Source organism: Megalobrama amblycephala, linkage group LG24 (assembly GCF_018812025.1).
Source record: "Megalobrama amblycephala isolate DHTTF-2021 linkage group LG24, ASM1881202v1, whole genome shotgun sequence".
In the NCBI taxonomy this organism is placed as follows: Eukaryota; Metazoa; Chordata; class Actinopteri; order Cypriniformes; family Xenocyprididae; genus Megalobrama; species Megalobrama amblycephala.
In genome coordinates, this window is record NC_063067.1 from 21,395,561 (window position 1) to 21,412,786 (window position 17,226).

A 17,226-nucleotide genomic window follows, 5' to 3' on the forward strand; every position below is an offset into this window, starting at 1 on the left:
TTCAAACATTTCACCCCTTAAAGTTAATGACTCAAACCTTTGTGAGTCAGCCATTCTTCAGAATCTTACTCATCTCACTATTCTCTCTCTGAGCACATTCCAATTGTAATCATCTTTCTCTACTATTAAATTCTGATTTATGAATTTGCTTCATTCAAATATTGTGAGAATTGATCCTTAAAGGTCCCGTTCTTCGTGATCCCATGTTTCAAACTTTAGTTAGTGTGTAATGTTGTTGTTAGAGTATAAATAAAATCTGTAAAATTTTAAAGCTCAAAGTTCAATGCCAAGCAAGATATTTTATTTAACAGAAGTCGCCTACATCGAACGGCCAGTTTGGACTACATCCCTCTACTTCCTTCTTTAATGACATCACTAAAACAGTTTTTTGACTAACCTCCGCCCACAGGAATACACAAGAGTTGCGTTTGTAGAGTGCGTTTGTCGCCATGTCGTCGAAACGCTGTTATTTTCATCCCGCAGTCCAATCACCGGGTCTGATTCCGGCTCAAATTGATAGGGTAAAATTAAAGACATGTTTACAATAACACTGAGCGCGTGCATCTCCACGTTAAGGTAAGAGGCGTGACCTTTCCGGGCAAGGTTCGCTAAGCTGCTGTCGAATCACAACACAGGAACCGCTGGCACAATCAGAACTCGTTACGTATTTCTGAAGGAGGGACTTCATAGAACAAGGAAGTCATCAGCCCGTTTTTATGACAGTGGAAACAGCGGTATACAGATAAGTAAATTATGTGAAAAATACTGTGTTTTTTTACACGCGAAACATGAACACATGTTATATTGCACACTATGAACACAATCAAAGCTTCAAAAAACCACGAAAAATGGGACCTTTAAACCTATTATGCTTAAAGCACCCTAGAGAAACCAGAAAAAAAGGATGGTGCTTCATTCTGGAAATAAGACTGAGACAGACATTTTATATAGGGCCAGTACATATACTACACTGAAATAAGGCTTTAAAACGAATGGTTCTCACACACACACACACACAGTTCCTTTATGCCATTCCCAACCTGTATTAGTTTTATTCTTCTGTGTTTGCTCATACAGTGAAAGTCAGTGGGGTCCAAAACAACACTGGACCCCAATGACTACATGGACAAAAACATTTGAAAACTTCTCAAAATATCTACTTGTGTGTTTTGCTTGCAGAAGAAAAAAAAGTCATACAGGTTTGAATCTATGTGAAATACAATCGAATGAGTCATATTGACTATTAATGGTACTTTATGGTGCTTTTGAGCCATTTTTGAAGCTTGAAAGCTCAAGGCCCAATTTCATAATTGCATGGAAAAGAGTGACCAGGACAACATGAAGGTGAGTAATTAAAGCTGCAATATGTAAAAATTTTTGCAGTAAAATATCCAAGAACCACTAGGCCAGTGTTATACATTTTGTTCACTTGAGTCCAACTATTTGTAAATCATGAGAAAATCGCAATTTTAACCAAGGATCCGGGACGTGTGAGGGAGTTCGCCTGTAAATGGCGTCATATCCGCATTACCCTGGAAACACCAAAGACGCTTTAATATATTACGTTTTATTAGACAAGGGAAAATCTGTTTTGATACATTTATAGACAGAAAACGAATTGTGGTTATATAGCTCAACACGTTTAGTCTTATTGTTTAAATCTAATTTTCTAGATTTTTTGCGAGTACCATACTTTTTGCCTGGCAAGGCCAGACTGATATATCTTCTACAAGATATATCAGTCTGGTCAGTCTGCCCTCCGTCGCGATTCAAGTCAACTCCAAACCGTACCGTGCAATCAGATTAGTTTATTTCAGTGACGCAAACAGCGTCACTCTAGTGCGGCGAAATTCCCTTCAATATCAACAAAGATTGCATACGGGAGACCCGAGAGTTTTTTCTATTCAGCCGTGAATTCAGTTTTAAATGACCAAAAACACATTAATTATTTACTTTTCGCTGTTGACTCTCTTGTCGCTTGCTAACGTCATATCCGCCCTTCTCTGATTGGTTTACTCCACTTCCTGTTTGCTCGGATTTGCTCCGCCCTAGAATTTGAATTGATTCAATGGCCGACCAGACTCATCCGCTGGTACAGTGGTGAGGCTGGATTTTCCAGGCAACCATACTTTACCATGCCTCAGAGAAAAACACTATTTTGTCAAGCAGCTAACATAGCATAATCAGATGCAGCTTTATTTTTAGTATCAGTAATACAGAATTTTCTCCATCATACAATACGTTTTAAAATTAATTGCATACCATTTATCAACACAAGCTAATATCAATCTAGCTTACTGCAGTGTGCAACAAGTGTCTCACAGCAGCCGAGTAACACAGAGTAACGTTATAACATCATTTTCAACACACTCCAATGTATCTAATATGATAAAAAGTTCTGTTACCTCATACTCATGACAGGAAAAGCGGAAGCTGCGTCGGCGACTGCGGCATAATAAAAGTTCCACTGCTCGCGAGCCGTGTGTTGCGTACATCTCTAAGTAACAATCGCTCCAGCGGCCTCGTTCAGCTCCCACAACACACGGTCCTGCTCTGCTTCATACTACAGTAACGTTAATAATTGCATCCATGAACATGTTTTCTGCCAGAGTCCAATCCTGATTCTTTTCCACCGGCTGTGAGGTAAAGACCACATGTCCCAATATTCTGCGCTCAAACTTGGCGTCATCAAGGTTTGCTTTGTTTTAAATAGGCAACCTCTAGTGAACGAAAAACTAAATGCCAAAATGTAAAAAAAAAAAAAAAAAAACACTTTAGAAGCACTGCAGGTCCAGGAACCTCTGCAGGTTGACTTCTGCCAGTGTGTTTTTGGAAAACTATTCCCTTAGGGTACTAATGACAAATGACACTTCACTTTCACGTTCCAGATATAGTTCAAACCGATAAGCTTTTAATCTGATTGAATCTGATGTGAAGACACTGATTTCAGGGAAGACAATCAGAGTCATTGTTCTATGCTGTTAACGTCTGGACATAAAATAATAAATAAATGTGCCAGTGCATGTGAGCCTTTTCTGTCTGTGTGTGGTTAGTGAGTACATACAAACACAGAGAGTCTGGGGCCTCCCAGCTCTCTCTCTCTCGAGGGAAAAGACATAGAGTGAGTGAGAGATAAAGGAATATCCCACCTGTAGAAACAACTTCCTTCCAGCTGGCCAGATGGTGTGTGTGTGAGAGAGAGAGAGAGACCTGGAAAGAAAACACTAGCAGTGGAGAGCAGAGCAGAGGTCTCTGGCTGCTCTCTCCATGACTTCATCCCAGCATGCATAACATGAGGCAAAAAAACCACAGCAGAAGAGCTGACCCTGTCCCTTCGCTCCAGTTTCACTGTCCCCTTACCCTTTATCCCCCTTTCCCCTCCTCCTTCTCCTTCCCACTCTTTATCATATATTCTCACTGCCATATCTAATCTAAACTGGGAAAATGCAGCTTGAAGGCAAGACTGCACAACATTTTGCATCTATTCAATGAGATAATTGACTAATTGGTGTTCAGAAAAGCCTAAATATTTAGGTTTTTATCAGGACAACTTGATCCTATCAGGTGCATTTCTTAGGGCTTGTTTAAATAAGTATGAGATAAGTATGAGTAAGTTTGAGACATTTTAAACTAGTCATAATGCAACAGCCAAAGACATCTGTCAGAATGTTCATGAAAGCAGATAAAATTATATATACATAAAAAAAATATTCAAAATGTTAATAAATAATAATAAATACAATATAAATAAATAAAAATAAACTAGATAATTAAATAAAATAATAAATAAGTACATAAATAAATACATGTAAATTAATAAATAAGTAGATAAATAATTAAATAAACGAATAAAATATTGTATTTTTGGTTCATACATACTGGACCAAAACCCCTCTATTTATAATTTGCCAAGCTGTAAACTATGAACAAGGGAGTTACAAGCCCAGAAACAATAAGCAAATTATTTACTTCAAAAGCCAAAACTTCTTTACAAGACCCGTCCTACTTTAAGCATGCAGCATTCCAGCATGCTCGGCTTCGTAATGACAGAGTAGTAATGAGGCCCTTTCCTTCCACATGGCCACTAGTTTACAGATACTGACAGCTCTGCACAGCAGGCTGCCACTCTCATGGGCATGTCTGTGAGAAAACGAGAGGGAAAGCCAGAAGGACAGTGAGGGAGAGAGAGATCTGAATGTGAACGTCCCTAAAGCTATGTGTCAAAGTCTTAAATATCTGCTATAACAGCTATGTGTGTGCGTAACCGAGATGTCCCGTGTCAGATATCTCTGTTTGCCTCTGAAAGCCAGCACTTCCTTGCCATTGTTGGCTAAAACAACAGGATTACCAGCCGACTTCATTCGAGCCAGACAGATATCTTGACTTAAGAGGCCTTCAGCAGAGCAAAGACGACCAGACCACTGGAAATGGGTGGCACATTGCTTGAAAACGATGAGATCTGGAGCCTAGATATTCTCATATAGCCAGTTTAGATGGCTAAATTTATGTTAAAAATACACAGGGGTCAACGATGAATGAAAGTGTCCATGATAAAGAAAAGGAAAATCCATTAAGGAGTTTAACACGTGTGTGAAGTTCCTACACATTTTTACTCAAGTCAGTTTTTGACCTTATTTTAATTACAAAATGAAAAACATGCTCAATACAGCAGGTATAGGCAAGTTATTCTATGTATGAATAAATGTACTTGGGGACAAAAAAAGATTCAGGCAAAAACAAACCATAGCATTGACCCACATAAAAACCAAAAGTTTAGAGATCTTAGATGGCAGGATGTGTACACAGACCTACTCCCTCTTATACTCAATGCTGTATTTAATAAGTACATGTTTGAGTAGAGAATTAGGTCGTGTCTGCTGCACCTCAGCAGCAGGTCTCGGGTCTGCACCTGGTGGTTATTACACTGGCAGCTTTACAGGCCAGATTCCAGTGTAATTACAGGTATTTCAACAGGGCTCTGCAATACGGAGGACTGTGGGAAAGCTTGAGGCACATTTACCTCACTTTCCAAGAGCTACCGTTTCACACGCATTAAACATTTATCTTTAATGGTCAAACATATCGAAGTCATTCAGTTGTGGACGGCCCTTATGTCAGCCAGATGATGAGAGGAACCCATTATGAGATCCAAATGAGCTGAAAATAGAGCAAGATGCTACTAGCAGGAAACAATCTAGACAAGAATGACGAAGAGGAGGTAAAAGAGAATGGGAAAGAGTTGTATCCCAACATCCTCATGGAAATGACCACCCAATAGCAAATAAAAAACATCAACATCCTGTTATAGCCAAGTCTAGGATAACCAGCTAACAGGATACAACAAGAACCAGAAAGGCTAAATGTTTCGCTATGCAACTTTAAATGATATTATTATAACCGTAGTTGGGCATCAGCTGTGGATTTAAGCAGGACAGTTTCCTCCGTGACCTTTCAAGTACACTTAGAAGGAGAGAAAACAAGCAAAGCAAGTTCAGTTTAATGATTTACCCATGCCAGTTCAGTGCAGGACAGTTTCATGCTGATGCTGGCCCATATGAATGGATTCTTCCTTTTCAGGGAAGGCACACATTGCACACACTCCATTAGCATGTGTTATTGGGCTTTTGTGTGCTCTTTGTGCTTTACACCTTACAACTACTGACATTCCAGCAGGGGCAAACGAAAAGGCACCGAACCCCCTCCGTCACGGGCTACTTCACTCAGCAAACAAACTGTAAAAGTGGATTGTATTGCCCAGAGTGAACTCTTGACCACCATTTAGCTGGACAGGTGGTTGTGCGGTGTGCTAAAGTTTTTTAAACTCTGCTGGAAAATCCAGCTTAAACTGGATTCTCTAGCTGGTCCAGAATGGTAGACCATCTTAAATCATCAACAAACCAGCTGACCAGCTTAAAGGAGTCAAGCTGGTTTTTGGAACATGGTGGTTCAAGGCCATCTAGAGCTAGTTATTAGTGGTCCAAACTTGTTATTAGCTAGTCTAAGATGGTTAAAACCAGTTTAAACCAGTTAGGCCGTGTGTCCACCAAAGCGTTTTTAGCCAGCTGAAAACGCTAGGCGCTCTGCTTAAAACACCTATCTGTGAGCGCTTGAGAGCGCTTCTGCAGCGCAGCGTTTTTTTCCGTTGAGATGCTTTGTTGCTATGATACGGAATATCTGCGGCACTGTTACTTATAACTGATTTTGCAGATAATTTGTTTCAGAATAAAAATGTTGACACAATGTGAAATTACTTTGCTATGTATTTTCGGAGACCAGCAATATTAATTTCTCATCCATTTTGTTCCGTTCTCTGCTTGTTAATGTCTTTGTACAGCAAGAATGTTGTGACAGTTGGTCGGTGTTGTATTTGTCCCGCCCCTCCTCCACTCTGATTGGATCGCTGGCTAAAAAGTGACAGTGATGAGTGCAGCGTTTTACTCAAAGTTGAACATTCTTCAACTCGAGGCGACCAGTAAAAAACGCCCAGCTCTCAGAGCTTGAGCGTGAAAAAGACGCTCAGCGCCTCGTTGCGCTCCTGGCGTTTAAAAAACGCGGCGTTCCCATTGAAAACAATTGAAAAAGTACGCTAGCAGCTGGAAAAAACGCTTTGGTGGACACACGGCCTTAATGACCAGCTAGGACCATCTTAGGCCAACAACAAACCAGCTACCAGTTTAAGGTGGCTTTTCGATCAGAGGCATCCTAAAATACTGAAAATTAAAATATTTGCTCTGTTTCTTTTGGGTAATTTCTATAATTATTCAATTAAAAATTGATTGAGTTTGAGAAATAACCTGGGTGTTGCAAAACAATGTTAATTTCTTCATTTTCCCCATCAACAAGCTATAGAAAATCATTTCAGAGATACAATGTCTGGTTCAAGCAACTGTCTCATCCATGACAGCCCAGCTTTCATTTGCCTACTGGAAGCCTTTCTTTCTTCCAAATGTGTGACGCCATGACCATTCAATACGCAATGATCTTTTCACACCGTCAGCGCAGAACTCATTTTCACTCTACCCTGACATTAAAGTCAAGCTTAAATAGAAATCATAGTCTATAGCAAGTTTCACTCTCTAATGAGAAAAGAATTCAAGTTTTCCTCAACCTCAGCACTTGCTAATGCCTTTTAAAAAAATTAGCTCTCAAATTTCATTTAACTGGTGCTAATGCCCAAAATAAGAAAGCCGTGAAACTTTCTTTAGCCTCTTGAGATCTTGAAAATGACTACAACAGGGGCATACAGAATGGTAGAGTCAATGCAAATGACCTTAAAAACAACAAGGTGTTCAATGACTTAATGTGACTAAATGATAACGTCTCACTGGTGCCAGATTAATCTCTGGCTGTAACAGTGAACAGTGTGGGATTATCCACATTAACCGCAGCAGCTGTCTATCCCTTCACATTTAGTCCAGTCTGAAACGTTGCCACAGATCTCAAGGAATCCACAACATGTGAAGTCTCCATATCCATTCTACCCATTGTGTCTGGAATGTGAGGGGTTTTCCAGTCTACTGCCCATCCAACTCCTGAGAACTTGGTGACCAACTGTGTATTTCTTCTTAACAGAAGCCACTCAACCATGTCTCTAAAAAGTACTAATAAACCTATACACATTCCGAGCAAACAATGTCACCCATGTTAAGTTGAATTAACTAAAAATTTAATTAAATATGGATTTATTATTTATTTGGAAGCCCCAACAATGTACAAATTGGACAAGGTGCAATGCCATGCAAAACCGTTTTTGAGATTACCACTTCGCCATAAAAAATTATGGTAATTATTTGTAATGGATTTAAGTAAAAAGTTATTTTTAAAAAAATCATTTGAGGAAAAACATTAAATAAACAATCAGTCATATTTTGTTTTATTTTAGAAGCATCAGTTAAAAATAACTGTTCACTATATCAAACATTCACTGCTTCCCAATAGAGGTAATATGGTGAAAATATTACTAAATGGTCAATAAAAACGCAGTTGCCTCACTGACTTTGTTTGCTAACAGATCTAACAGTGAATTCCTTACATTTTTTAACTCTGCATAATGAAATCAATCTGACTTTGAGACTGTCGAAATGTGTTGCTCAAACAATGATGTCTGTTGGAGAGATTAAACCAGACACGGACTCAAACTTGGTGCCAAGACAAACTCTCGTCCTCTCTACAGGAAGGAGGAGAATATAAAGTGAAAGGAGAGGTGAGAAGGGCTGCAAAATACTCTTATCCCTTTGTTTCACAGCTTTCTCATTCAAAAAGCCTCATTAGTATTTCAAGCAAGTGTGAAGGTTTCAGGGTTTAATTAAAATCTTAAAATGTAATAACTTGGGAAAGGTATAATTCTCAGCATTCAGTCCCTGCTCCTCAAGCGAGTTATCTTTTCACTGTCTGTTTCTCTAGCCTCTCAGTCCAAACGCTTTCTAATCATGTTCCACAGAGAAAGTCGCAGTGATAGATCATACTGGAAATCAGCCTACCGGAAAACACCTTCCCATGACTACCCTGACAAAGAAGTGCTTGTTCACAAGCAGATGAAATAAGGTGATGAGCATGAGTGTCCCATCAAGCCCTCAATGGAAACCAAAGATTCTTAAGATCTCATAAGGCTAGGTCTATACTAGTCCAGTTACATTGGTTTTGGACTTTGGTCTACACCGAGATGCCATTTTGTCCCACAAAAACTACGATTTTGAAGACTTTGCATAAATTTGAAAACAGCATTTCGGCGTGGACTGTGAAAATGTAGATATTTGAAAATGATGACGCATATTCATGCGATTCGTGTGACAAGAAACATTTGTAAAGCACTTGCAAACACTAGCGTTGACGAAGAGCCTTTTGAAATGAAAGCACCATTTTCAAGTGAATCCTGATTAATATAGAAAATTTTCAAAGCTATAATTACAGACTAAATCAATAAAAGCATGAGATCATAATTCTGGCACCTACAAACCTTAATCCGCTTCCCGTTCAGGCTAGTCATCTACACGTGCAGCTAGATTTGCTATATTATAAATAGCCATTCGGTGATACATCCGAACCATTTGCCGTAGATCATTCAGCCACTCGATACTCGTGTTTTCTGGTGCCGACAGCCTTTCAGGCCATTCACCAATGGCTGGCCTCCCAAATCTCATAAAATACATTTGGAAATCCCTAGGCTAAAATCTGGCTCAGAGAGATCAGCCTGAAACAACACAGGGGTGATTTTTTTAATAAAGCCCCTTTTTGAGAGGGCCCTTCTCCAATGATTCTCATCTTAAGACCATTAACAAGGGGTGGAGGAAGTCCTTCACCTCAATTATGCTTGATCTATTAATCATTACCTGCTCACGGCTGAGTGCAGGCGGGCTGACCTTCGAGCAATGTGGAATCAGAGGCACGCCGGGCCTCCTCCTTACACAAACAGCCGGAATAAAAGGGAAGTGCTCCCAAAGACCTGCTACTCTCATTCCCAAACCTGCCACACACACAATCCAGAGCATTCGACTGGATGACCTGCACTCTCATTATCACGACTGAACGCCAGCACTGGACCTGTCCTCAGGCTAAAGCTCAACTTGAACTGGGCCTCTTGATCCAGCTTACCCTCATGACAGGAAGAAAACTGAAAGACAGCTCAGAAGAGAAGTGAAAAAATGAAAATAATCTATGTTGCTTTTCATTGATGCAAAAATGGGGAAGGAATTATTTTGGTATCCAGTGGAGTGGATCTGAAACAATAGAATTTGTGAGTGGTGGTAAAGCGAAGCAATTGATGCTGCAGGTCACATGACAGTGACAGCAGGTCACATGACAGTGACAACATGTCAGAAGTAGTACAACCGAATTTCATTCATACTACACGCATTCATACTGTATAAAACATACGTTTTTAAGGGTCGTGAAGTAAGTTTTAAACCAAATGTAGCACCTACTATACATAGCGTCAGTGATTCAGAACAGGTTCACTTCAATTAACAGATTCACCAAAAGGAATCTGACTTCTCAATGCTACTATCAGTTGAGCTTCTTCAGCCTTTCGTTCTCTTTGAACCTGAGAAAGAAGTATATTTCATCACTTCTTCCTCAAGTTCAAAAGCTGCTGCAATACTTAACACATGAAGCCATGCCATTTTTTTTCTTCCCAACTTTATTTTGCTTTCCAGCTATTCCTTTTTATAGTTAGTCTGACTTAATTCACCCTATTCAAAGGATCAGAAATGCAAGAGATCACAGCGGTGGTTCAAACAGGTCCATTTTGGTTTACCCGATTACCTTAAAGCACAATGCAAGCTTCCACTATTGTGCAGCTTGGCATTTAATAAATTAGCATCCATATATGCAAACAAAGTCAGAGAAACACTGAAACCCAGCATGTTCGCACATGTCAACTTCAGAGTAAGGAGAACATTTGATTTGTTGATTTAACAAACAACGTCAAAATCTCTACTCTTAAGATACATCTAATGGACTTCTGAACATACAAATGGAATTATGGAATAAAACAGGAGTTAAAAGATTAGTTCACTCAAAAAAAAAAAATCATTTATTCACCCTCATGTCATTCCAAACTTGTATGACTTTCTTTTTTTTAAGTTCAGCTCTATTCCATTCAATGAAAGTGGATGGTGACCAGAGTCTGTCAAACTCCAAAAGGACAAAATAAAAATCCTAACACTATCCGTATATCTACATATAACTATTCATACTGGTTCATATGACTTCAGATGACTTGGAATAAAGCGCACATGATAGTTTGTGTGGGGAACAAGCTGAAATTTATGTAATTATTTACTGATAATCTTACTTGTCAGCCTTGGTCACTATTCACTTTCATTGTACGGAAAACAGCAGCTCAGACATTCTTCTAAACATTTTGTGCAAAGTTGTACAGAAGATGTATTTTTGCTCGATGAACTTATTAACCCAAGGTTTTTTGTTTTTTTTCACATAACCCAAGTGGGTCTGTTTCCGAGATGAGCAAGCGAGAACTCAACGCCTCTAGGCCTCTCCTCTAAGCGTTCCAGTCTACACTTGTATCAAGAATTTCTTGTTGCGTTTTCTTGTTATCACATTTCACCCTCCCAATCTTTTCATTACAAACAACATTTTTTCTCCCCTTAAGAAAACTTTGGCTTTGACGGCAGTATTCTCAACTTTAGCTTGGAATCTCTTCATTTCTCAGTGCGATCTAACCTGTCAGAGGTGAGGAGAGAGGTTAGGATACACTCGGCAGGCTGGCAGGTACGATCTTGTTCTTTCCACCACACACACTCTTTTTTTTGCTGTAGGTCTAAAACATGGATACTAAGCAGTGAAGGAAAAAAAAATAAACTCTTCACTAAAAGGTCATGCATTATTAAATAATTGATGGATAACATAAAATATTCCTAAATCAGTTTAGCCATCATTAGGCACCATTCCAAGTCACTCAGCCTTCAGGGCAGCACTTTTTTATTCAAGACCTGGTTTATAGTATACTTGCCTAACCGTGTCAAAAGCAAGGTCAGAACCACTGTTTCTGAATGTTTTGAAGTACACAGTCTCTGTTTACAGACTCTGCAGTTTTGGAATTAGAATTCACAAGCTGCGTGTTTGACAAAACCGGTGGCCATTCTAAGCACAGCTGTTTGCTATTTGTGGCGTATACTTGAGCATCTTGTGTGTAAAACGAGATCCAATCCCATTACAATATAAAAAGAATCACATTTGTTAAATGAAGCACATGGTCTCTCATTAGCCAGAGCAGTGTTTATTTTCAGTGGCCTAACACTTAGCCCACCATGTGCAAATGCAAAATACGGTACTCGGCTAAATTGCCCCCTTATCAAACCTTTTAAGATTTTAGCAGGCTCTAAAAAAGACAGTCTTCTACTCAGCAATGGCTTGTGCCAAAAAACACTAAAAAGCGGAGAGCTAAGAAAAAAAGAAGAAAGGGGACATTTTGTGCCCTCAAGGAACACTGTTCCAATTTGTGCTTGATTCTATTAAACACTAGAAACCAATGAGGACTCATGAGCCATGTAGTCTCAGAGGACATGATGTATATTGGACACAAATATTGCAGGCATCTACCAAAGTCTAATTTGATTGGCTAACTTCAGGTATAGTTCACCCAAAAATGAAAATTCTGTCAGAAACAGAAGCTCAACTGTACTTGGTGAGAACAAACTTCATTGTTTCACGCAAGAACGGACTTTACTGGTTCTCACGCGTCAAGCAAACACGTTGAGGCTTCCGTAGACCATTTTTGATGTGCTCTATGTGTATTCACTGATCAGTGTTTGTGAGGAAAAGCCTAATTTAAATCTGATTATCATATAAAGTGATGGTGTCTCTTCAGAAGGCTTGTATTAAACTGTTATATTCATATAGTTTTATTTTACAACGTCTTTATGAACTTTTTGAAGTCACAAAGTTTTGGTGGAATAGGCTTTCAATGGAGGAACAGAAAACTCTCAGGTTTCATTAAAAATATGGATGAACGAAAGCCTTATGGGTTTGGAATGACACAAGGGCGAGTAACTGATGACAGTATTTTCATTTTGGGGTGAATTAACCCCTTAACTCAACTTCAGAAAGATGTACAGGTTTTTACCACTCCTTCTGAAAGCAGTTTACAAGGAACCGTATTGCTAAAATGAGAACTGATCTAGATTTTCCCTAATTTGCCCAGCTAGTGGCAAAAAATCAGAGAAAAACACTCAAGAATATTTAGTTTACTTTCTATATAGTGCTTTAAACACAATTCTTAAAGGATTAGTTCACTTCAGAATTAAAATTTCCTTATAATTTACTCATCCCCATGTCATCCAAGATGTTTATGTCTTTCTTTCTTCAGTTGAAAAGAAATTATGGTTTTTGAAGAAAACATTACAGGATTTTTCTCCATATAGTGGACTTCACCAGGGTACAACGGGTTGAAGGTCCAAATTGCAATTTCAATGCAGCGTCAAAGGGCTCTACACGATCCCAGCTGAGAAATAAGTGACTTATCTAGCGAAACGATTGGTCATTTTCTAAAAAAAATAAAAATTTATATACTTTTTAACCACAAATGCTCATCTTGTACTGCTCTACGATGCGCCACGCAATACAGAACCACGTTGGAAAGGTCACACGTGACGTAGGCGGAAGTACCGATCCAGTATCTACAAAGCGAACGTGCAAAGACTAAGTCAAACAGCCTTTACAAAAAAAGGTAAAACAACAATGTCAGATGATTTTGAAGTTGGAGGATAAAATGAGATGGAGTTTTTCTCCCTACCGTGGTACTTCCACCTACATCACGTGTGACCTTTCCAACATGGTTATGTAATGCGTTGCACATCGCAGAGCAGTGCAAGATGAGCATTTGTGGTTAAAAAGTATATAATTTTTTTTTTTTTTTTAGAAAATGACAGGTCATTTCGCTAGATAAAACCCTTATTCCTCATCTGGGATTGAGTAGATCCCTTTGAAGCTGCACTGAAACTGTAATTTGGACCTTCAACCCATTGTACGCCAGTGAAGTCCACTATATGGAGAAAAAGCCTGGAAAGTTTTCCTTAAAAACATTAATTTCTTTTTGACTGAAGAAAAAAAAGACAAAAACATCTTGGATGATATGGGGGTGAGTAAATTATAAGGAAATTTTAATTCTGAAATGAACTAATCCTTTAAGCAAACTTGTACATTTAACTATGTATTTTGAGTTATTCTAACTTTTGAAAGTCAATCAAGCAATTCTCCGATAAAAGTGGTTGTCTCTTGGCCAGTATAAGCTGCAAAGTGGGCCAGACTTTATGCTGAGAGTCGAAAGTCTACACAATACAATCTGCCATCCAGAGAGGATGCAGAGTGCCGATTTACAGAATCGATTGGACCTAAAAGAGTGATGTTAGTTTCAAATGCTTTGTTGTATTCCAGACTAATGTGTATTTTCTCTGCTTGTACAGATGCCAGCATTGTAGAGCACTAAAAAATATTAAACTACAAGCACTGTGGATTTACAAAGTGGAAAAAAAGAAACTCGCCATTTATATTAGAAGGACAACCATACTTGACATTTACATTAATAAAGCAAAATCTCTTTGAAAGTCACAGTAGTTTGGACCACTGTCTGGTCTAATTTATACTATTTCTTCTGTCCCACAGAGCCAAACTTTCCTCTGACAGTCTGGCTTGGGAAAGGTGGAAATTAGCAGCGAATGCCATCATAACACAGATGCAGGGGCCCTTGTGAGGGCCACATAGCTTGAAGCTGTGCAGTTACGTTTTAGTATCTCCACTCCAACTCTATAAATGATTTCCCTCAGGGAAAGGCAGAGGTTTGGACTTTCACTCAGATTAGTCAAAGGCCCTGCAGGTGCTCAGTTAGTGAACAGACACACCCTTCGAGAGCACTGACTGTCGGCGGCTGATGGCCAGTGACGGCGCACATGATATGCTTTGCTTTTAAGGCCCCGAGGCCCAAGAAATTCAATAAGAAAAGTTGAGGATAAAAGTGTAGAAAAGAATATTCATTTGGAAAGCCATGACTGCTGTATTAATATAATGTAAATGGTAAATGTAATGTCAAAAACCATGCACCGCTTCATTAGGTTGAATGAAGATGCAGTTAGAGCAGAAAACACCACCTGCTTTTGCAATCAGGAGCGCCGTCACCACCACAGGAGCTTTCTAACTCTCAAATCTCTATACCGCCAGCAGACATGAGTTACAGCTTTATGCTGAGTCAGGAAAGTGTTTTTACCTTCAACGCAGTGCTCTACCTCCTCCAAGTTGCGGAGAGTAATCCTCATCAGGCTTGAGTTGAGCATCAGTTCGTTCTTGTGGTTTGGCCACATGTACTCAGGGGCCAGGTTGACAAAGAAAATGCGGGTATCTCCGGTGGCCACCTGATTGTCGCAAATATCGGGGTCCCCGAAGCCGCCGATCATGACCTTGTTTCCTCCGTCCAGCAGCACCTCTCCGTTCACCATGGTCTTGCCTTTCAGGTAGCGCCATACCCTGACCTTCAGACAGAGGAAAGACAACATGAGATTAAGAAAACACCATTTCCTGCAGATCAAGGTCACTCCTGCACATTCCAGAGCAGCCGTCATCTACATCCGCATAAGACTCTACAATTTAACTCTGCACCACACTTATTATACGTTTCTGATTCATATATGCCACAGTGGGGGAAATATTTAAAACAAAAAGAAAAGTTGTGATGTCAAATGAATAAGAAATATTTAAAGAAATGTGAGATTCTGCATCATTCCTCGGTTACATATTAAATACAAGGAAATGAACTCCTGGCGGTCGGATGTTCATTGATGAATAACAGGTTTTACCCAAACTTGTGGAGTTCAAGTGCTGTCATTAAATCCAAAAGCTAAGAAATTCATGTATATTTTTCAATTTAATTTACTGAAATTGTTACGCTCATATATTAGTCATTTTTAAAAATGCAAAAAAGCATTTGTCTCAGACTTTTTAACCCTTCCATATAAGCTTTGCAGTGCCATATCTCTTCCATCACACAATGAATTGATGGTAGGAAGAGATGCAATTTCAGATTACCCTTCTTTTCACACTTTTTATGTCCTAGTGATTAGCTTCTGCAAGACTTTGATATGGGTTACCGCATTCAGTTACTTCTAACAAAGTAAGCCCATGATTACATGATAATTGAATATAATTGAACCCGAAGCACTAATAGAGCTTGAAAGGACATCAAGTCACTGCAAAGGCTGAGGTTCAGGTTGCTCATGTATGAAAGCTCAAATTACAGGTGGATCAAAGTAGGACTGTGCAGGTTGACATTTTTTCATTAACTGAGTAGAACCAATGTCCTCGCATAAGAAAAACCCATTAGGAACAGTTTAACAAATATCCCTTTTATTTACAATTGTATGCAATTTTATATTGGGAAGAGTGATTGCAGCTACTTACTAGTGTTCATGAACAAGCACAATTAGGTTCAAAAACTTAGTGAGGTGCCCATCTAGACAGCATTTTACATGTTACCATGATATGCTGCGAGTTTCTGACTAGGACAACTCAAATTTTGGACTGGCAGCTTTTGTCTATATGTCTAACAGGTGATATATATTGCAGTCATTTGCAGAGTGACAACTGATTTTCAAGTAGAAGCTTAGACTTGCGATACGATGTGTTATTTAGTACATATTTACCTTTTTTACTTTCACTTTGATGCATGTGAAGAGTGGCTGGTGCGCAAAGTCTTACCTTACAGGAATAAGTGTTGTGCACTGGATCCATGTTCAAGATCTCCTCTACAGTCCCGGTTAAAACTATATTCGCCTCTTCTTCTCTTTTTTCCAGCTCCTTTTCTGAACAACTTCCATGACAACGCTGACTCAAAAGCACAAAAACAACAGCAAATGACCAAACGGGCCAATAAAACGCCTTTCTGCGGAAAGAGCCCATGGTCAAAGCGAACGGATAAGTGAGAAAGTTCCGAACTCTTAATGCCCACGCCGGACGAGTTCTGCAGCAAGTTTGATGTAAATAACAATACGACCGCGCGCTGCTCTCGGTGTTCTTCAAACTTCACAGCGATCTGCGCTCATATCTGCGCTGAGTGAACGCGCGAGCATCAGCCGGCAGACAGAGAAGAATAGAGAGGAACGAGGAATGCCGCTGCTCACCCCCCTCGCGCGCACACTCGCTCTCCTTTCAGAATGACGCTCCTTTCACAGGGCATTTGCATGCAATCTGAATTGCTGATAAGAGCGACGGAGGGGGTGATTTGAAGCGCACGAGAGAGAAGCCGGTGTAAAACGCCACCCCTTGGAGAGATTGCGCCAATTCGGACAAATGAACCGCTCCACAGGATTTCAGATGGGGTGAACAGAAAGCTTTTTTAACTAAAAGTGATCTTTGCATTTACTCTCATATGAACATAGAGAGATGTTCCGTTTGTAGTTCCAAAAACCCCGAAAAAGAATTAGCATTTTCAAGCTATTGTTTTGATTTAAACGTGGTTTTATGAGAAAATCAAATCTGAAAATTACGAGTTTATTTTTAAGATAGTTTCACGTTTTAGTCTACAAGATAAATTACTTAAACACACTCTAAAAGTGATTTTTACAGCAGCTTTTTAAAAAGTTGCTAATAAGGTGCTATAGGGACTACAACAAGAGACCGATTCATCAAGGATGCAAACTCACATTCTTGTGGTAGTTGTAGTCCTTTCGTAGAAACCTGTTAGCAACTTACATTTTTCTAAAATACAGAGGCTTAAGAATT

The 17,226-nt window shown here is 39.3% G+C and overlaps 1 protein-coding gene across 6 annotated transcripts in view; it reads right to left on the minus strand.

Annotated features, from left to right (window-relative positions):
* Positions 1-16,761, minus strand: part of agrn (agrin) — a 282,408-nt gene extending 265,647 nt beyond the window's left edge. For 2 of the 6 annotated variants that reach the window (XM_048178733.1, XM_048178732.1), the window contains exons 1-2: positions 16,204-16,761; positions 14,720-14,981 (exon numbers count right to left, since the gene is read on the minus strand). In XM_048178733.1, the coding sequence (XP_048034690.1) occupies positions 14,720-14,981; positions 16,204-16,404 (463 nt within the window). In that variant the 5' untranslated portion in view covers positions 16,405-16,761. The remainder of the gene's footprint in view (positions 1-14,719; positions 14,982-16,203) is intronic. The other 4 variants (XM_048178735.1, XM_048178734.1, XM_048178737.1 and 1 more) reach the window with 4 other exon arrangements.
* Between the last annotated feature and the right edge of the window lie 465 nt (positions 16,762-17,226).